The 21,232-nt window shown below is 44.5% G+C and overlaps 1 protein-coding gene across 1 annotated transcript in view; it reads right to left on the reverse strand.

Moving 5' to 3' along the window:
- Nucleotides 1-21,232, reverse strand: part of PHF12 (PHD finger protein 12) — a 46,162-nt gene that overhangs the window by 2,058 nt on the left and 22,872 nt on the right. The window contains 12 exon segments of the mRNA XM_044672874.1: nt 234-372; nt 739-821; nt 1,659-1,757; nt 2,989-3,132; nt 3,737-3,862; nt 5,532-6,330; nt 7,291-7,449; nt 8,830-8,994; nt 11,013-11,145; nt 12,880-13,000; nt 13,598-13,991; nt 16,040-16,112. Coding sequence (XP_044528809.1) covers nt 234-372; nt 739-821; nt 1,659-1,757; nt 2,989-3,132; nt 3,737-3,862; nt 5,532-6,330; nt 7,291-7,449; nt 8,830-8,994; nt 11,013-11,145; nt 12,880-13,000; nt 13,598-13,991; nt 16,040-16,112 — 2,435 coding nt within the window.

The following is a 21,232-nucleotide window of genomic DNA, read 5'->3' on the forward strand; positions in this document are numbered from 1 at the left end:
AGAGAGAGAGAGAGAGAGAGAGAGAGAGAGAGAGAGAGAGAGAGAGAGAGAGAGAGAGAACATCTGGAGCACAGCAGAGAACCTGGAGAAGAAGTAAGAGGTAAAGGGACAAAGACAAGGAGCAGTCTGGAGCAAGCTGGGCCGAAATGAGGCTAGAGGAAGGTTCCTCCCCTCCCTCCCCCCCACCAGCCCCAGCCCCAGCCAGCCAGCCAGCGGTCTCTGCCTCAACTTACTGAGGATGTTCTGCACTTTGGCAACAATACTGCTCGGGGGAGTGGGGGGCGTCTTCTCCGAGAAGTCACAGGAGTACAGCACATTGTCCACCGTCGTCCCGTGTTCACTGTAGTTCAACAGCTCGTAATGCTTGGTATTCTAAGGGAGGGTCAGTCATCAGCTTTGTCCACTCTGCTGCTGCCTGGGCTCAACCCTCTCCCTCTTAGAGAAGCCTCCTCATCCTTCCCATCTACGAGGCTCTTCCCTGGGGCATTCACTGCACAGTTCCTTAGAGGCTGCTGTAGGGTGAAGTCCTTCTAGGGATTGAGCTGCCCAGCCAGGCAGGGCCCCTGCAGTCACTAATCACTCGGCCTTCTAGGAAGCACAGCGGGGACTGCCCTACCCTGTGGCTGCCACAGGGAACGCAGAGATACTGCTTGTTTCTTTCTGCTTAGGAGGCATGCCAGGACAGAGGGAAAACGAGGCTGGGAAAGGTTAGCCTTTAGCCCCCTACCTCCCACTCACCTCATCATAGAAGATGCATGCATGCTTCCCAGACACGTAATTACAGTGACCATAGTTTGTAAGGCACACATCCATGTCAGCTCCTGCAGGTGGGCGTGGGGAGAAGACACAGAACAGAGGTTGCCAGAGGTAGGAAGAGGGCGGTTCTGGAGTCAATACTGATAAATGCTTGAAGTGGGAAGCAGGGGATGGAGGAGGCAGCCTGGGGTCCTTGCTTTTGTATCCTTTAAGACTAGAGCAAGGGCCCCAGGATGGGGGCTATGTGTGCAGCTGCTTCTCTATGGGGCAGAGGGTACGCAGAGAAGGAACAAAAGCCGCGACCCTCTCTAATGCTCTGCTTGGAGGTCCACTGAATATCCTTTGGGACACCCAGCTCACATTCTCTGCGAGAGGAAGGGGATCTCTGAGCCAACAAGGACATGGTGCTTAATGGGGAATCAGTCAGGTGAAAGATCCAGAAATCCTATCTAGAGGAAGGGCAGGGAAACTCCTGGCTAGAAAGGTCTCAGAGAAGTCCTTCTGGAGGTCAAAATACCCAACCCCTTTGTAGACAAATGCAAGGCTGGGGGAAGTCTGGGGCATGTGTGTGTCTCACCTATTCTTAAAAGATCTCTAGGAAAGTAGAGTCCACAAGCTCCTTTGGTACTTCCTGTGGTGCTTAACCAGTCTCAATGTCCAGAAGTTAAGTCTAACTTGCATCCCTCTTGCTGCCACTCAAGCCCATTTTCTCTTGCTCTGTCCTAAGTAGGGATGGACAAGTAGCCACTTGCCCCTTCTTCTCTCAGGCCCATTCTCACTCTATCTATTGTTTTGGCTCCCTGGCTGAATGAATGCCTGTCAAAGTCCCGCAGGTATTCCTGGGCGGGGGCACCCTCCTCCCCTCCCAATTTTTGGACCATGGGAATTGATTTTTGACGCACCTGTTCCAATGTAGAGGGTTCGATAGCACATGTTCACAGCTCCTCCCAAGCCCATGAGGGGGTAGAATACAGCTCGGGCCTGCACCTCCTTTCTGTGTACTACAAGATACACGCGCACACACACACACGCACACACAGGGAGGGGATCACTGAGAGGTCAGGGCCAGAGGATCTGCCACAACCCACAGACCACCCAACATTAAAGATCTTAGCATTCCTTTAAGCTCAGGAGGCCAGGGCAAACAAAACCCATGATGAACTTCGATTCTGAGCAGAGCATTAAGGGGGACAAACTTCAGGGGACTCATAAATCGGCAGATTTATCTCCTGAAGAAAACGTTTTGGGTTTCTGATGTGAACCCAGATCTGTCAGGACTTCTCCAAGCTGACCTTGGCAACAGAGAGCCAAGCCTACCTATATGATGGCTCAGCTTTCTGAAGCTTTCAAAGTTGAGAGGAAGGGTCTTACTATGAATAGGTTGGGAATAATTCACAGGAAGTCAAACTCCTAAGCAGATCCCTCCCCACTTTGGGTTTCCTTTTCTATAAAATAGGGATAATAATACCTCTGCTGCTTAATCACAGAGCTGTTGAGCAGATCAAATGCAATAAATCGGGTAAGGTAAAATACCATATAACCTAAAGCACCAAATAAATGTCACCTACTCTTATACTGTCTCTTCTTTTGGAGACTTGGCTTCTCAGACCATGATGCCCTCCCTAAATTCCTTTTTTTTTTTTTTTTTTTTAATAAATATTTTTTTTTTAAACCCTTAACTTCTGTGTATTGACTCCTATGTGGAAGAGTGGTAAGGGTGGGCAATGGGGGTCAAGTGACTTGCCCAGGGTCACACAGCTGGGAAGTGTCTGAGGCCAGATTTGAACTTAGGACCTCCAGTCTCTAGGCCTGACTCTCAATCCACTGAGCTACCTAGCTGCCCCCTCTCCCTAAATTCTTAAAGCCTAGACTGTCCTCTAGAGGAAGGGTACCCCTTTGCCCTTCCCCACCCAATTCCAAAGTCTATGTAAGCTGGTGCCATTAGAACAGGCACATCACAGAGCCGGCATCTGCTGGTGACCATCTTCTGTGCCTGCTGATGGCTTTTTACTTTAAGCCTCAAAGTGGATCCCTCTGATCTCAAGACAGCAAGTTCCAACAGACTGAGCAAGTCACAAAGTCTGGTCTGAGAGCTGGGGCACCATCTTGCTCATGCCCAGCAAGAGGCAAAGCTCTAAGTCCCCTGACCTTGGTAAAAGCTCAAAACAAGCCCTCATATGGTAAGCACTAAGACCGTATAGGGAGGACACATGGGGCAGATCAGATACCTACCTTCTGTATGGTGCCCCCCAGGAGCCAGTGAATGAGCCCCAACATTGCCAACCACAGCCTGGACTCGGGAAGGAAAAAGCTGATGTATTCTCTGCAAGGCCAGGAACTTGATCAGCTTCTCATCCAGCATATTTATCTCGATATCTGTTAACCAAACAGGTCAAAAAATAATGGGAAAAGGGAATGAAAAAGTGACAAGTGGGAGGGTTTCTTAGACAATACAGATTTTCTGAAGTTCTACCATTTGAAACTGTCAGCCTAACTTAAAAAAAAAAAAAAAAAAAAGACTCCACATTCAGGCTGAAGTCAGAAGCCATTTGGAATTCTTTGGAGACTCTAGTGGCTTTCTTATACATTCTGACTTTAAAGTAAGTGGTTTCTAAGTGAGGTTTGTTTGGTGTTAGGTAACCTGGACATGCAGAATAATTAATATTCCAACTACTTTAGGCCCCTACCTGTCTATCTATCTAAGCAATGAACACCTGGATTTACCTCTGACTTCCTGCACTGAGGGTTCTTTCTCCTATGAAACTATGGGGTGATGTTAACTGAATCTATTTTCTAAGCTCTGCAGGTGTCCTTATTTATGAGTAAAGATGGGAGGCAAAGGAAAGAACATTTCTTTCACTCTGGTGTCTTTGGTCCCTGTTGTCAAATTACCACTCTAAATTTAGGAAATCACCCTACACCTCATCCCTAAGGTCTCCCCCCAGCTTACTCTTTTCCTCTTTCAGAGCTATTCTCTCACCTCCATTGACATCCATTAATGCTCGAAGAGAATTGGTGAGATCTACCATTGCAGTCGAGTTGGCTGGGAAAGAGGGTACGGTTAAAGCGCTTCCTATGGATAACGTGCCAGGGCTGACCTTGCCATCTGTGGATGCAGTAGGAAGAACGGTTAAGACTTCTTTATACTACCCATGAGATATGCACATCCAATTCCCTTTTTTGGTCAGGTTTTGATTCCTAACCTAAGGAACTTCATTTTCTTCTCCAAAGGCTGTAAAGCCAAAAATCTCAAAGTCTTCAAACTGAAATGTTCATTCTTTGGAAGGAAAGTAGCCTTTGATGAATCATTCTTGTAGTATATGGGATCTTACATGTACGGGGACCCCCTAGTAAAGACTTGAAGAAATCTACAAGAGGCTGCAGAAAATCCCATTATTGTTTAGCTGTGTCCAACTCTCTGTGATCCCATTTGAGCCTTCCTTCCTTCCTTTTTAAATAAATCCTTATTGTCTATCTTAGAATTGATATCGATTCTAAAGCAAAAAGGCTAACAGCTAGGAAATTGGGGGGCTAAGTGACTTGCCCAGGATAACATACTTAGGAAGTGCCTAAGGGAAGATCTAAACCCATGTCTTCCTGACTCTAGGCCTGGCTATCTATCCAATGGGGTACCCAGCTGCTCCTCTTATTTGGGGTTCTCTAGGCAGAGATACTAGAGTGGTCTGACATTTCCTTCTCCAGCTCATTTGACAGATGAGGAAACTGAGGCAAAAAGGATTAAGTGACTTGTCCAGGATCACACAGCTAATAAGTTTCTGAGGCTGGATTTTAACTCAGAAAGATGAATTTTCCTGACCCACGTCTAGTGCTCTGTGCACTGTGGTGACACCTAGCTGCCCTAGGCATAAAATTCTACCAGGGTTTGAAACCTCATTCAGGCATTGGACTAGCAATTCTGGATATCAAATTGCAAACTGCTCTAGTTTTTTCACAGGAAAAATATGTCCAGGAAATTTACTTTTCGTTTCCCTCCTTTTTGGAATATAGATTTATCAAAGGAAGGCTTCAATCTCTCTGCCTTAAACCTTGGCTTTGGGTGGACTAATATCTCCAGTGATGGGCAAACTTTTTAAAGAGGGGGCCAAAGGAAAGAAAATGCTCATCTGTCAGTCTGTTTCTAAGGCAACTCTTTCAAAGTTTCATTGTTGTATTGTATCCTACTCATTGTAGGATTGGGAATAATGTTGGCGGCCATAGAAAACATTTCAGGGGGCTGCATCTGTAGTTTGCCCCTCACTGCCCTAAGGGCTTGAGGGTCTGCTTCTGGATAATGCCATGTGCTCTATGTGGCTATTCAGAAGATTTCTGGTTCATTCCTTACTCATATGGAAGCTCTGCAAAGAGTCAATCCATGGAATTTCTGGGCAAATTCCCAACTAGTTTCCAAGGCCTGGATCTGGTTATAATCCAGGCTCTCCCTTGTACCATGAAATACTGAGGAAATTACCTGAAACCTTAGAGCAAGAGAAATGGCTCAAAGGATCCTACTGCCTATCCCTAAGGCAGTAAACATAGTTAAGTGAATAGAACCAGGTGGCCAAGGGGGCAGGGAGTAGGGTTCAGTCTTAATGTCACTGCTGACTTGTTAGGGGACCCCAGGAATATCCTTTCTTAAAGGAAGCACGAGGAAATGACTACTGAGATGAGGTAGAAAAGGGTGAGGAGGGGTGTGTGTGTGTATACAGTGCTTTGCAGATGCTTCTTATTACTTACCAAGCAGTGTCTCAAATGAATCTGCCAGTACAGAGACTCACCTGAAGATGGCGCTGGTGAGCAGAATCGCTGGTTGGCTCCCACTGCCAATATGGCATCTCCTGCTGCCTGGGGGGGAGTGAGCACCCGAGTAGCATTTGGGGGTGAGCCGAGCGGCCTTGAATCTGTCAGTGAGGGTCCTAGCTGTGTCTGAATATTCTTTCTTTGCAAAGTGCTGGTGGTCTCTAGGCTGGCACAAGAACTGGGAATGGAAGGTGGCAAGCTCGGGATAGATGCCAAGCTCCTCTGGGTACATGACACAGGGCCAGTGGTGTTCTCCGTCTTCACGATGATACCGACAGTGTGGTTCTGAAGGCCCCCAGCCGCTGGTGGTGTGAGGGGCCGGGGCCAAGACTGCCGGTGGGAAACAACTGGGAGAGTGGTCCCAGAACTTTGGAGCCGACGGGGATCTGGGGGATCTGGGGGGATACTGTAAAGGTGAGGCCCATTGGCTTTCACCTCTGTGCCTGTTGGCCCATTAGAGGTCCCACAGGCCACCACTTTCTTGGATTTGTCCATACAAGAGCTGCAGTTGACGTCCTCAGGGGCTGGGAGCTGCTGGGATGGAGATGAGCTCAGGGAGTTTTGAGTGGTAATCCCAGAGGGGCAAGACATTGGGTAAAGGGACGGTGTGGGTGCCTTGTCAGCTGCCTGCAGAGAGGTGGTGATTGAGCCGTCAGCCACAATAACAGGCTTAATATCAGCCTTCTCTGTCTGTTCAGAGTCCCAATGCAAGGGTATCTGCTTAGCAGATAAATGTTTCAATATGCTGCACTGGAGTGCAACAACACTACAGAGCCACTGCAAACAGAAAGGAAAGGCAGGTCAGAGGAGGGAGAAGCGAGGGACCATATTTCACCCAATGCTGCGTCACGGGATCCAGAAAACCAGGTGAAGCCACTCTTCGGTGCTCTTGGCCTGGCCCGGCCGGGGGGGCGGGCCAGCACTGATGAAGTGCTGCTACAACTGCTCCCGGGGTTCTCTCGAGCCTGGAGAGGATCCAGGTCGCAGACACCAGGCACTGTTGGGTACACTTTGGAGGCGCTGTGGTCTGTCTACTGAGGGAAGCACTAGGAAGCAGAGACTTGGGTACCAGGACTGCTCTCGGTGACCTTCAGTTAACAAGTACTGATTAAGTACCTAGCACAGTCCCCATGGGGTGACTTTCCATGCCTTCCTTAGGGATCCCTTCTTACTTTACAGATTTTAGGAGATGTCAAAGAGGGAAACACTGTTGGGGGAAAAGGTATTCTACCAGTCCAAGGGGTTATTATTCTAGGAGAAGGAAGGGATAAACAAAGGGAGGAGCTCTGGAGGGAATATGTCGTTCCAGAATATGGGTCTGACTACCAATACTTTCTAGAATATCCACCTGTTAGGAGAGGACGTGTTTTTTCTAGCTATAAGACATGTAACTGTTTCTCCCAATATACTCCAGAGCTCCAGGTATCTGTTCTGTAATCTGATGAATTCTATAAAATGTTGGGCATGCGGGCTTTGGGTAGGGGAAGGAGAGAGTGCATTTCTTAAGACAAGGACCTGGGCAGGAGCTGAAAGGTGAGCACTGTAGAACAAAGTCAGACAGCTTTCTAACAAATGAGACGTATCGGGCAGCCGCAGACTACAATACCAACAGGACTTCCTGTTTTCTCTTCTCTCTAGGTCCAGCTTCAGCTCCCAGGGTGAAGAGGAAAGCCGGGAGCCCTACGGGCAGCACGACCCTGCCCGCATGCCTCGGCCTCTCGCCAGGCCCTCACTCACCTCCTGCTGCTCTGACTGGCTGGCTGAGTGCTCGGGGTTCAAAAGGTGCTTCTGCGACTCCTCAGGGGCCCCATTGCAGATCAGCTCCCCGTCTCGAATGGCTGCAGGGGCGAGCAGCGGAGGTGGAAACCGGTACTGGGATTTGATAGCATCAGGAACCTAATGGGGAGGGGAGAGAGGCAGGAGTAGACATACTCAAGCTGTTTTCATCATCAAGGTCTCCAGTCTTTAATGCCCACAGCTTAGTGACAAGAGAGGCAACAATGGAATGTGTGGTGTGGCAGGCTTTGCTCTGCGATGAAATGCTGGCTGCAAAGGCAAAAGCCTTTCCTCTAGGAATATAGTCACAAAGAACTTGTAGAAGCCACTAAGCTACCTGACATTCTGTGAATAGTTTTTTGAAGTCCATGTGATCTCAAAATGCCTTTGCAAATGTGGTAGAGAAAGCTGGCATATGAGATAAAGGAATGGAGCCACTTTATTCCAATGTAGTTGCCTTGGACCCAAAATGGCTCAAGTTAAAATATTGACACTAGCAGGTAAGAGAGTTTTGATTGTCTTTTTGTTACATAGCAAGAAATAAATGGAAAACATATCTTACCAATAATGTGAAAGGAAAATGTTGACTATTCTTAGCAATACACAGATGTAGTTTCACTCTCAAACCTTTCCAAGTATCAGCCATCCAGGTAGCTGCTGAGATTTTGGCATCAGAGTGGGAAACCATTCAACGGATTAGGAGAGACTCAGTGAAGTCATTTAGTCCATCTCCCTTGTATTCAGGCAGAAGGACCCTAAATCGTGAGGTTTCAGCAACTAAGAGTTAAATCTCTTTGAATTTGCTTTCACCAAGTTAATGTAGTTTAAGACCTTCTAAACTATAAAGATGTATCTATAATATTTTAGTTATGGAAAATGGGATTTCCATCCCTTTGCAAAAGTTACAATGTACAAATAGCCAGAAACATATAAAATGCTAATCTGCATTCTGCATTACATGCACAGGGCAATAGTTAATTAATCAAAATCACTATCTTTAAATCTGGGTACTATTTTTCCTCCTGATGTGATTGGGTAGGAAAGGACAGCTTAAAAAAAAAAAAAAGTCTGCCACCAAGTGGCCAAATTTGGACACTGCAGTTTGAGTCAGAGTACAGATGGGGTATGGGGGTAATTAAGGAGAAAAAGAGTAACTCCTTTCCCCTGGTTCTTGGAGGGACACAGACCTGCTGGGATACACCTAAGTCTGAGGTTCACAGTGAGTTAGGTTTCTGAGAGATGAGAGGTTGAAAAGTTATCTGTAACCACTTTCTGTAACCAGATCCTTTCCTTCCAAAATGGAAATGATTGGTCTTGCTCAGTTTTGCTATTTGCAGAAGCTTTTTGCCCCCTTTCAGACTACTACTGTTTTCCCAAATGTGTGAGATAGAGACCAAAACAAGGAACCTCAATTTATAAAACTGGGTTTCATTGTCTCCAGGGATGGGGCCAAAACAAATAAGATAATTGGTGAAAGCTGGTGAGATGGCACTGCTTTACCTTCAAGCTTCTTCTCTTGACGGCCTGAACCACTCGGCGGTTAGGGGGGTGTTTCTTATGGATGCGGTTCAGGAAGTCTACTTTGACCACATGCTGAGAAATGGTGTCCTGGAATCGGTCAAACACTTGGCATCGGTTGCTCAAGGTCATGTTCTTCTGGTTCAGCTGGAGGGAAGACAGATAGACCTCAATGGTGGGTCCCAGGGATGCTACCCCTGGTTCAACCCATTGTGAGATGAAGAAACTGGGCTCCAAAAGGAAACTTCAGGCCATGCTTGCTTCTTTGGCAACCTCCTCTCCACAACTGACTCTGGGGAATGTCCCTAACACTGCTATTATGTTGCCTCCATGCCAAAACTTCTCCAGAGCTAAGAGGTCACAGGCAGAAATCCCCATACTTGATTTCTCTCTCCCAGATCTAGTGGGAAGAAAAGAGGGTATGTGCTTGACTCCAGAAAAAGAGTCCCAGGGGGCGGGGGAGTGGAGTGAATGGTGCCCTGGGTGACGCAGCAAGGAGGCTGCTCCCCATCTCCCCCCAACCCAATTTACATTCCTGAGCCAGGATGAGGAGGTATTTCTTAGGTGCTGCTAAGGACAGACCAGATTATGGCTTAATCATCTATTTTCTCGCATGGCACTAGGGTCCTTTTGGCCCTGATTTACTTGGTAACATGGGTCAAATGAATACATTTCTTCAGGCCTCAGCGTTTTCCTCTACAAAATGAGAGGAAAAGCCTGATTTTCATGCAAGGCTGAGAGAAGATAACATGAAAAGGAAAGTTGATGGCCTATGTAAGAGGCATGCCCAGAATGACTAAAGATCTTCAGCCTCATTCTGGCTTTGCCACTAACTAGCTAGGTGAGCATGCAAAATCCTTTGACTTCTGGGTCTTGGCTGACTTATCTCTGTAAAACATTAAATTAATAAATTAGACAGTTCCTAAAAGGGCTAATATTCTTCTAGAGTTGCTAGTATTAAACTACACGAAAGCTCAAATGGCTTTGCTTCTCCCTCTTCCCACCTCTATCCCACTTTTTTCACTCTTAATGCCAGTGCTAAGAAAGAGTACTGACAACTCCCTATTTTATTAGCAAAATGGATGTGAGACTCAAAAGTGGTGAATATGGAATTTCTATAACTTGATTCATTCAACATCAGCTGAAGAGACTTTTCAGACCCATGTTTGAGAAGGAGGCTGTAACAGCAGTAAGTTAAGTGAGACCGTAATCAGGAACTTAAGGGAGATTTCCCCCTTTGATTTGGGAAGAGTCTGGATGTGAATACTGACCTATAAAAGAAGGGGCCAAAGGCCCACCACTGCCATGCTGCCTGAGAGTTCCTCTTTCAGCACAGATGCTTTAATCTAAATCAAAGGAACAATTTTCCCTCTATTTTTTAGGCAAAAACTACTGCTTTCTATGGGGTTTCTCTAGCTCCTGAGGTCAGCTTTGTTAACTGTCCTAGCTTCATATACAGGGAAGCCTTAGATTTATAAATTATCTTCCCTCATGAAGTCTGGTCTGGGCCTGTATCTTCCATGGGAAAGGTTCTTGGGATATAAGAATATATTTATAGCTTTCCAAAGTTTCCCCCCACCCCCCCCAGGACTAGGGAAGTTTTAAAACTAGAACAGGGATATATTTCTTTTTTGCTCATTTTGTTAACATTCTTAAGGTTGTACCTTACATTCCTACAGGGACTCTTTGTGTCAGCTGTGGGTGCATTATCCACCAAATGAGTTACTTCTAAGCAATCAATCATTACTGAAATAAGTTTATAAAGCTAAATTAAGAACTTTTTTGAGGGATGGGGAGAGGAGGGAAAAATCTAATCATATAGCTGAGGTGTGTCAAAATAATCTGAGATTGTAGAAGATGGGTAGCATAAATTTCTATGTAGGAAAATAGATAAACCCGGTGTAACAACTGTAACATGTTATAAGGGAGGCATCGGTGGAGTGGAAAGAATGCTGGTTTTGGAGTCAAAGGTCCTGGGTTCCAATCTCAACTCTACATTCTATCTCTGTGGATCTCAGTTTTCCCATTTGTAAAGTGAAGGGGTTTGATCAGAGGACCACTAAGATCTCTTCTGACTCTTGATTTAGGATTCTGCTATTGGATTTTAGTTTCTTTTATGACCAGGCTATGCCTGAGAGAGACCCACAGAGCCTGCCCAGGCTTACCACCACATGTTCAATGTGATTTGGACACATCCATCTGCCCAGGGGCATGGCAGTGAGTGGTGGTTCGAGGCAGTCCATGTGGAACAGGAGGGGACAATAATCACACTGGATGAGAGGTGCCACACGACAGCTCCTACAAAGATGACAGGTATAAAAAATTAAAAACTTGATAGGTTTGCATTTATATGCAAAGTGAGAGTGTTCCAAGTCATGCGAAATGGCAGAATGTCATGCCAATAACCTTACAGCATCCCCTGTACTTGTACCAGAGGAGTGGCAGCAATAGAGGAAAATGTTTGGACCTGGAGGCTAGCACCCCTCCCCTCCCAATGTCCCCCTTTTCTAAGGAGGAACCTTTTTGGGGGATGATGAATGTTTATTTGTAATGTAGTTGAAGTGGCTGGCAGAACAGGAAGGACCAATGGTCAAGACATGCTAGGGAAACCAGCAAATGTCTGCTCTGAAGTCTCTCCTTAGAAGGATGCCACCATCACATTTGGAAAAACATTTTCACTCTTTCCAGAGGTCATCTAACTACACCAAAATTCCTTGCTCACTACTAAATGTATGAGGTGTTCTGCAAAACTAGTGGTGTACTAGTGCCAGTTTTTCCCCATAAGCAAGTTTCAAGGAAGGAGAATAAACAAATGCTAATAATGCTCTGAGATCCCAGCATCCAGAAGACATGTTAGCTTCTGCCTGACTCAGAAAGTCTGACTCTTCCAACAGCTCTCTGCTTTGGAAACCTTTTCTAGATCCTTTTGCTAGATCTTTTTTTTCAGCCGGTTGGGCTCTGACCATAGAATGACCTGATTATTCAGATTTAATAACTGAAGTGGCTGAGTTCCTTTCACTGTGGAGCTCCCAAGGTGAGCCAGTATTCTAGGGAAGACAAATTCACTTTCCAGCTGGAGATTGCATTGGTTCCTTTGTAGCATTTAAAGTTGACTCGAGAAGTCATCTAATCAGACTCTCCCTCCAGATATAACATTCCAGCCCCTCTAGCCAGATGGAGGCCTGATTTTTAAAAACCATCTTCTACTATATCTTTCAATGTTTAGCAAGCCCACCATTTCAAAATCTTGCTTGCTGTCTACTCTAACTCTGTAATGATTCAATTTAAGTTTATTTCCTCGTCCTGTTCTCAGTGCTATTGGCATACAAATAATTCTCTCTATAAAGGAAACTGGTCTAGGAGAAAATCCTTTGGATCCAGAAAATCTGGGCCCAGCATTTCACACAAGCCTTGCTTTTCTTGTCTATAAAATGGAGAACATAATACTTGTGCTAATGACCTCACAGGAGTTTTTGAAAGGAAATCCTTTATAATTATAAAAGTTATGGACATGAGTTACTATCATCATTATTATTTTGGGGTGCTCACATAATGGGACCATATTAAATATAATAATTTACTTATGTTTCAATCACAGTTCAATGAAAGAACACAAATAGATTAGAATAGAAGTGCTTAGATTTATGGGACACAACAACACTTTAGATATGAAGAATTCCAAAGCTGTTTGGTCTCTTGGCCAAGCATGGTCACAGCTCCCAGAATTTGGTTATAAACCTATAACATGTTTGCATGATAATACATGTATAACCTCAGATGGAATTGCTTGTTGGCTCTGGGAGGGGGGAGGGAAGGAAGGGAGAAAATATGAATCATATAACTTTGCAAAACTTATGTGGAAATTTGTTATTAAAAAAAATTAAAGCATATATATGTTTGAGAGGAGGGAATAGAAAACAAAGGGAAACACAAGAGTCTGAGGTATCAGGAAAAGAGAAATGTTAGCTTCAGGGAGGTGAGAAAAGGACTGGATGCTGAATGTGGTCCACTCTTTGGAGAGAAGGCAGGTACCTGTTACATGTGAAGCAGACTTTGACTGGTAAGGGAACTAGACCATTGTGATCTAATTCGTGCTGCGTTTTCTTGACATTTTTCCCGGTGGTTTCCTCTTTTCTCCTCCTCTTGCTAGTACCTGGAAGACAAACCAACAGTGATATCTTGCTCCTGTTTTCAGAACTGTAAGGCTGGGGTAGGGAAAAAGAACTCAGTGGAAGGACAAAGGGAACAGACACACCACACCCCTTTGGCCAAGGGTCCTGCCTGAAATCTGGGCAAAATGTTAAGTGAAAAAAGAAGGGAGAAAAAAAAAAAAGAAGAGGTAACTGAGAAAAGGAGATCAAGAACAAAGGGAATGTCATAAGCAGAAAAGACATCTTATTTCCTCAGGAAGATAGTTCCAGAAATCAGAACAAAATGGGAATGCCCAAACAATTTTAAGACCTGTCCAGGAGAGTGCAGTGGAAGGAGGCAACCAGGGATTCCACTCCATTGGCACTGTACTGACCTACAGGTTTCCAGATGTGGCAATTCAATTTTCTATAAGAAATGAGACAGGATCTCTTAGCTAGCTCTGTGTAGGAAGGGAGGGGCTCAAGGAAGTAGAGATGGCATCTCCATGAGAAGGGGAGATGCTGCCCTGCACCAGCTGTACTCCAGTGTGTGGGTATACCACATTAAGCGAGAGCTGGGACTGCTAAGCCTACACAGCCGCTGCCTTTCTGGGGCTCACCTGGGAGTGCCGTGGTGCAGGTCAGTTCATTGGGCAGCTGAAACTGGGTTGGGTTACGCTCCATAGCTGCTGCAATGAGCAGCTCGAAGGGCCGCTTCAGCTGGGGCTGCCCACAGTCCATCTCTGCCGCTGCCGGCTCATCATCCACATCGATGACATCCTCATCCACATCATTCTGTTCAGAGGTGGGTGTCTCTGTGCTAGCATTTGATGTGGGCGTGCCAGGCCGACTAGCCCTCCGTTCCAGGATACGGGCCTGGGCAATGGCTTTGAGGTCTGTTTTACCAGCTGACCTGTCCAATAAGTCTGAATCGCTGCTGGGGGATGTGGTCCGTTTGCCAGATTTGTCCACCAGCCCATTGACCTGGCCCAGTTCTTTTTTCTGTTCTCGCTTCTGCATAAACCAATAGGTAGGCCCATTACAAAAGGTTATAGTAAAAATCATAAAACAGTGAAAGACAGGCACTAGAAGTGTTGTAGGACTGTAAACACCTATCTTCAGGGTATCTTAACAAATTCTGTAACCACATAGGTACCTCCTACAATGTCACACCCACTGAGGATTCTTGAGTCTATCAAGTTTGAGGATACCTATTGTTAAGGGAAGTTCAAGTTGGGCAAATCACCAGAAGGCAATTAAAGTAACAAAAGAAATGTAACATTTTATCTAACTGGGGATGAAGCATAGTCTCACCTATATTCAGCTATTGTCATGAATAAAATTTTACATTATATTAGGAAGAGATGACACTGAATGGGCCATCTATAGCACCAGCCTGACTAGGAAAGTTTTCTTTCTAATTATATTTTTTTAATGTTGCAAGATTAAAAAAATATAATTAGAAAGAAAAAGGAGAATGAATTCTCAGTCTTCTGTCAGGAAAAGTCCAGTGGGCCTGACATTAAGAAGGAAGTACTTGTTCTACCACTCATCTGTTTGGGTGTGTTGTAGTAACCAGTCAGCTATCAAATGAGCTTGATAAAACCTTTAAATGCATCCCTACAAAGAGGAGGATGGAGGGAGTGGAGCCAGACGAGAGCGGGCTGAACAGCAAAGATTGGCAGACAGGGAAGGGGAGTGGTGACTGAGTCCCAAAGAAAGAGCAGGCATATCCTCCCCTTTCACCACGCTCCTAGCAAATGTCTGTGAGGCTGGGGGAGACTCAGTAGGATCTTGGCTTGTCTGGTGAGTTTGGATTCTCTGGTCTAGCAAGTTCTGGAGAGGTTTCCTACTTAGTAGTAGCTGATGGAGCTGGGGATGCAGGGGAAGAAAAGCTCATCAGGCCAGGCCAGGCCGGGGAACAGTTACTCAGTTTGTTGACTTTAAGAGGAACCGAACTGCAGCTGTGGTCTAGGTGTATGATTTGGCTCAGGCTTGCTTTTAAACAGGAACCTTGTGCACACATTTGAAAAATCAAGTCCGCAACACTGTTTACCTTATTCTTAAAAGGCTGAGGACTATGTTACACATATAAACCACAATCTCTTTGCATCACTGCCTCATCCTGTTTTTGCAAACAAGGAAGTCATCATTCACTATGACATCATGTTCTAGGGCCACTGAAAATACAGTGATGTCATGAGAAAGCAAAGTCAAATCACTGATTTACCAAAGGGTTTGGGTGGCTCTAAATCTCCAGTCTCTGTGGGCCACAATCCAAGGTCCACAGTATAAAGGCTGGACTTCAAATACTCTGGACAGAATCACAAATCCATTTCCTTAAGATATAGCTTTCTTTTGGGAACTTTTCTAAGAAGTTCTCAGAGTGGAAAACTCGAATATGTTCCTAGAGCAAGTACTAAAACATGGGGAAAAGCAGTGCTAAAGGCACAAATGCTCCTGGCTCAGACTAAGAATGATGGAGTAGGGTGGGAAGGGATGGGTGATCTAAGGTTCGGGTCTTCCTCCTGCTACTCTATCTAGCCAAATATCTGACCATATTTCACCCTCCAGTGATTTCTTTGCCTTAGGATGGGTTAGGTTCTATTCTTATTGAGTTGGGGGTAACAGCCATACCTTTATGGTCTGTTGTTGGTTAAATTCCATTCTAACAGAAAAGCTAGTTCTAACTGTGGGGATAGCTGCCACCTTCAGGACAACCTGAGATTTTACCAAGAGCTTGGAGAAAGAAAATTCCCCAAATGGCAGGGATATGACTACTTTGGCTATTGGCTCCTTAGTGAAGTCTCTGTAAGATAATCTTCTTCCTTTACCTGTCTCTGTAACCCCAAGTTAAGTTTTTTCTCTCCTATTGGGTAACACTGGTATTCCAGATGGGGTAGGGAGGGTGTTCCAGGGCAATGGGATAAAGGAAAGAAGTTGAATGAATATCTTTATGATGAGGGAGTGAAAAGGGGTTGGCAGACAGAAAATTCAAAAATTTCAAAAGCAGCTGATCAGGAAGTTTGCTCATTAACAGTCTCCAGAAAGAAGCCTTTTACCTTTCGTCGAACAGTACACCGATGACACATCCACTCCCCAGGAGGCAGCATCTCTTCACTCAGTGGAGGGTTACTGCAAGGAGGGACAAGGGCCAGCTCAGGAACACTCAAATGGAGGAGAAACAAGCCCCACTACCCACTGCATGCTCCCAACCCCTTGTTCTGAATGGGCAATCAGCACAGCACACAACACAACGGGCTTTCTCTTCATAGGTCGGTTGGGATTCCCAATAGACCTTTGGTCAGGACCACTTTCCCTATGTTAGAAAAGAGAAGCCAAATAGAGCATCCCAGGATAGACTCTTGTTTGGCACCCTGGGCTTTGAAGACTCTATGAATCATGTTGTCAGCTGAACCCAGGGGCAACTTGGAACTGGCTCTTCATCAGTTTCTGTGGGGTTTTGCCAAGATTGGGTCCTACTGAAATCTATGTCTTTAGAGGAGTCACAAATGTATTTGTAAAGAATTTTATGTTCCTAGGCACACAATATACCTAGGCAGTTCTTGGGTTTTAGTTCCTAGAAATGACTTATTTGGCCCTGACACCAATTATTCCCTCCAGCAAGTGTGAGAAATACCAGAAACACCACTGAATTGTGAACAAATATTCACCTTTCAGCAACTGAGCTGAAAACTGCTGTTGTCACCCTTAGAGTTTAGACCCAAACCAATAGCAGATCTCTGAAATTACTCAACACCCTGATGTGCTTCACCGGAGAATAAATAACAAACCTGTAAAGGTCAACCTTAGTTCTAGTTCCTTTTCCAAAGCTCCTTGAAGGCCTCATTATCATCTCAGGGGGTTGCTTATCAGAAGACAGAAAACTGGAGGCATAAGGCCTGCTCAGACATGTCTCAGACACCAAAGGACTAGGGTAGTGGTTCCCAAACTTTTTTGGCCCTTTCCAGAAAAAATATTACTTAACCCCCTGGAAATTAATTTTTAAAAAATTTTAATAGCAATTAATAGGAAAGCTAAATGCACCTGTGGCCATCACCGCCTCCCCACATCGCTGCAGCACCCACCAGGGGGCGGTGGCGCCCACTTTGGGAATCATTGGACTAGGGGTAAATGTCAACTGCACCAACTTCCACTCCTATTTTCTAGGCCAGTTATCTTCACTCGTATTGCCTAGATGGCCTCATCCATAAGAAAAAAGGGCAGGACAAAAACATCTACTTCCCTAGACTGTGTTATGGACTGTTCCATTAAAAGCGTCACCGAAGGGGCAGCTGGGTGGCTCAATGGATTGAGAGCCAGACCTAGAGACAGGAGGTTCTAGGTTCAAATCTGGCCTCAGACACTTCCCAGCTGTGTGACCCTGGGCAAGTCACTTAACCCCCCATTGCCTAGTCCTTACCACTCTTCTGCCTTGGAGCCAATACACAGTAATGACTCCAAGATGGAAGGTAAGGGCCTAAAACAAAACAAAACAAACAGGGGCAGCTGGGTAGCTCAGTGGATTGAGAGCCAGGCCTAGAGTCGGGAGGTCTTAGGTTCAAATCCGGCCTCAGACACTTCCCAGCTGTGTGACCCTGGGCAAGTCACTTGACCCCCATTGCCTACCCTTACCACTCTTCCACCTATAAGTCAATACACAGAAGTTAAGGGTTTAAAAAAAAAAACCAAAAAAAACTTAAAACAAAACAAAACAAACAAACAAATAAATAAAAGCTTCACTGAAGGCCAATTCTTGATTAGGATCTGTTTCACCAACCCACTAGCCTTAACCTTTATGCTCTTCCTTATATACACATATTCCAGGACATATATACAGAAAGAAGGTGAGGGGAAGGGGAATTAGCCAGGGTCACTAGGAAATTTTTACTCCCAGTGGATTGATTGAAAGGGCTCTAAGAAGTGAATGAGTGCCCTGGGCAGATAAACCAAAGCAGGATGACAGCACTTTTCAAGGAAATCTGCTTCCAGATAAAGCTGGGCAGATAAGGAGGGCAGGGCCAAGGTCTCAAGAAGTCAAGCTGAAAGTTAGCTGACAGGGTCATTTCAGGAAATAAAAACAAGACTTGCTATTTAAATTAAAAAAAACAAAAAACAAACAAACAAAAAACAAACAAACAAAAAAACAACAACAGCCATATGCTCATTTGTTAGGCTTTCTTTCTTTACTGCAAAGAAGGAGATTCTAGAATAGTCAAGGCAAAGGCCACCCAATAGTTAATCAGGCTATGGGGAGCAGATGGTCTCCTGGCCTCAATGGTCTTGTCTGACAGAGGTTACAACTCCCATGGGCATCTCTGTGCCTATACTTTCTCATCTCAAATCTCTGTAACCCTTCTGACTTTTATTCAATTGGAAAGACCCTGGAGTGGGAGTCAGAAGAGTTGGACCCTGGTTCTGGATCTACCACTAACTAGCTTGTTTTTCCAACTGTTAGGTGGGAATATCATCATGAACTCTGCAAGTCTTGCAACTGCTAAGAGAGAAGGCATAAGAAATAATGCAAATATAATGCAAATATAAATACAAATGTGGAGTCAGAAACTTTCTTTTTATACTAGACCCATGGTGTCTCCTTTGCAGGGGGGTGATTTTGCACAGCCCCAACAATGTCTCACACATACTGAAGGCAAAGAAACCTGTTGATTGGCTAAATGTTGAGCCAACAAGGATGGGAATGGATGGTTCCAAACTCCTGTGACCTAACCCAATCCTTAGTGGTTATGTTAGGAAGCTTTTGCTTTGGTTACCTAAGGGTGACATAGTAGGGGCAGAGAACTAGCCTCAGACTTAGAAGACCCACCTTCAAGTGCTCCTCAGACATAACCTGGGGCAAGGCAACTTCAAGTTGCAAGGAAGGTGTAGATCTGCATTGGGAACCAAAAAAATGACTCACCAGGGAGCCCTAAAACACTTGAAATCACAGGTCCCCTTAAAAACAAAAATTAGTTGGTTTTGTTTTGTATGTATGCACGAAATATTTGATTGTATCACACATGAAATGATTCTCTTTTTTTCTATGTAACTTAAATAAGGAGAGGAAAGACTGGATATTTGCATGTTCTCCAGCAGGGTATGTAGCCCTTACTATTTTAATTTTTAAAAACAATTGTATTCTCATCTCTGCTCCTTTCTGACGAACTGTCACCAGAAGAGTCTCTCAAAGACTATGTTTTCTCATCTGCTCTCAGAATTCTTGTTGGGTGTGCACAAAGGTGTGGAATCACTGGGGAAAAAGCAAGAGACACTATAGGGAATAAAAGGTTTGGGGAGTTAGAATATTTCTCCTGTGTGCTAGAAGACAGAATGAGGAGAATGAAGGATATTTCTTTGCTCACTTAAAACAAAAGTTACCAACTTTATCAGGGATAGACTGAAATGAGAGAATTTGAAAAGTATACTCTATGAAAGAGAATCATCTTAAAACAGGATCAAAAGAGAGGGTACGCCTGTCTTCTGAAAAGAATGAGCCTTGTTTAGAAACTATTTTTGAGCTGGAACACAGAAGAGACTTCCTTGACAAAATCCTCCTTCTTAAGAGAGTACCCCATCCTCCACCCCTCAGCCCTGCCATAGGTCCTCTCTCAACTTATTTCTAGTTATTTCAAAGGTGGCTTTCCAACTCCTATTTCTAGGTAGAAAAGACATTATGAAACCAAAACAGGGAAGCCTGATTGCACTGGGGGATAAGCTGAGGAACCAGTTCCTAAAGAGGTTGTTTTGCAAATAGACTGAGTACTACTTCATATCACTATCACATAAACAGGAATGAAACTCTTTGGAGAAGAGATTGTGAAGTTCTGAGGGCTGTCTCAAACTTACTCTCTATAGAACTCAATTATCAGCTGCCATGTCTCAAAGTTGAATTTCTCTAGTAAAAGGGTTTGTGTATCCTTAAACTCAGTACCACTTCTGAGAGTCTGCAAAGATGATCACGTAATTTGGAATTTAAAAAACACCCCATGTGAGCAGCTGGGTAGCTCAGTGGATTGAGAACCAGGCCTAGAGACGGGAGGTCCTAGGTTCAAATCTGGTCTCAGACACTTCCCAGCTGCGTGACCCTGGGCAAGTCACTTGAACCCCACCGCCTACCCTTACCACCCTTCTGCCTTGGAGCCAATACACAGTATTGACTCCAAGACGGAAGGTAAGGGTTTAAAAAACAACAACAAATAAACAACAACAAAAAAAACCCCCAAACTGTCAAAGTATCCCAGTACATCCTCTCCCCTCCCCTCCAAATGGAACAAAAATGATCAAATTTTCTTTTATAAAGCACTGGACAGAAGGAAAGCATTGAGAGTGAAAAGTTCTAGGAGTGAGGAATTACTTTATTAGGAAGTGTGTAGTAAGAGAAATCCATTCTTTCAATTGCCAGAATTAGTTATAAAGATATTGCTTGTTTACTTTGTTCAAAGTTTGGTGGAATAAAAGCCTCAACCTAAACTCTGAATTCAATATCTTAATACCTTGAGGACTTTATAATCAAATACAGGAGAAGATTGGCGTACATGAAAATAGCAAATCTGAAAATCAGACTGACACTTAATAAAACAAAGAGATTCAAATGGAAACTTTGTAGCCATACAAAATCAAAGATTTCAATGTTTAGGGATATTGGAGTGAATGGAAGGTGTCATAAGAGTTATCTATTTTTAGTGCTATAACGGGACACTGGCTTGGCTCCTACTCTCCTGAGTTTTAGGAGATTCAGGAGAACAAACTCAAGACAGGAGGGACCCAGTTGCAGCACTGACACAAACTAATTGTATGATGACTAGAAGGCAAGTCTAGATTTGCTTTCTTTACCTATAAAATTAGGGGGTTATATTGGATTGTTTCTATCCATGGTCCCTTGTAAGCTCTAAAATACTATTATCCAGTGATTATTTTTAGAGGAAAAAAAAAATTAATGCTTGTTGTTAGATGGAACAAGACAACCAGATGGTAAAACATAAAACCTGAAGTCAGGGAAGATCTGAGTTCAAATCTGATGCCAGATACTAGCTCTGTGACCCTGGGCAAGTCACTTTATCCTATTTGCCTCAGTCTTCTCATCTACAAAATGAGCTACAGAAGGAAATGGAGAACCATTCCACTATCTTTGGCAAGAACACCCCAAATAGGGTCACAGAGAGATGGACATGATTGAACAACAACAAAATCCTGAGATGCTTGAAATCTTCAGATTTCAGAGGTTTCAGGGGAGGGAGAGGTTGTGTTCTTGCAGCAGG

The sequence above is a fragment of the Gracilinanus agilis genome, chromosome 4 (genome assembly GCF_016433145.1).
Source record: "Gracilinanus agilis isolate LMUSP501 chromosome 4, AgileGrace, whole genome shotgun sequence".
Taxonomy (NCBI): domain Eukaryota; kingdom Metazoa; phylum Chordata; class Mammalia; order Didelphimorphia; family Didelphidae; genus Gracilinanus; species Gracilinanus agilis.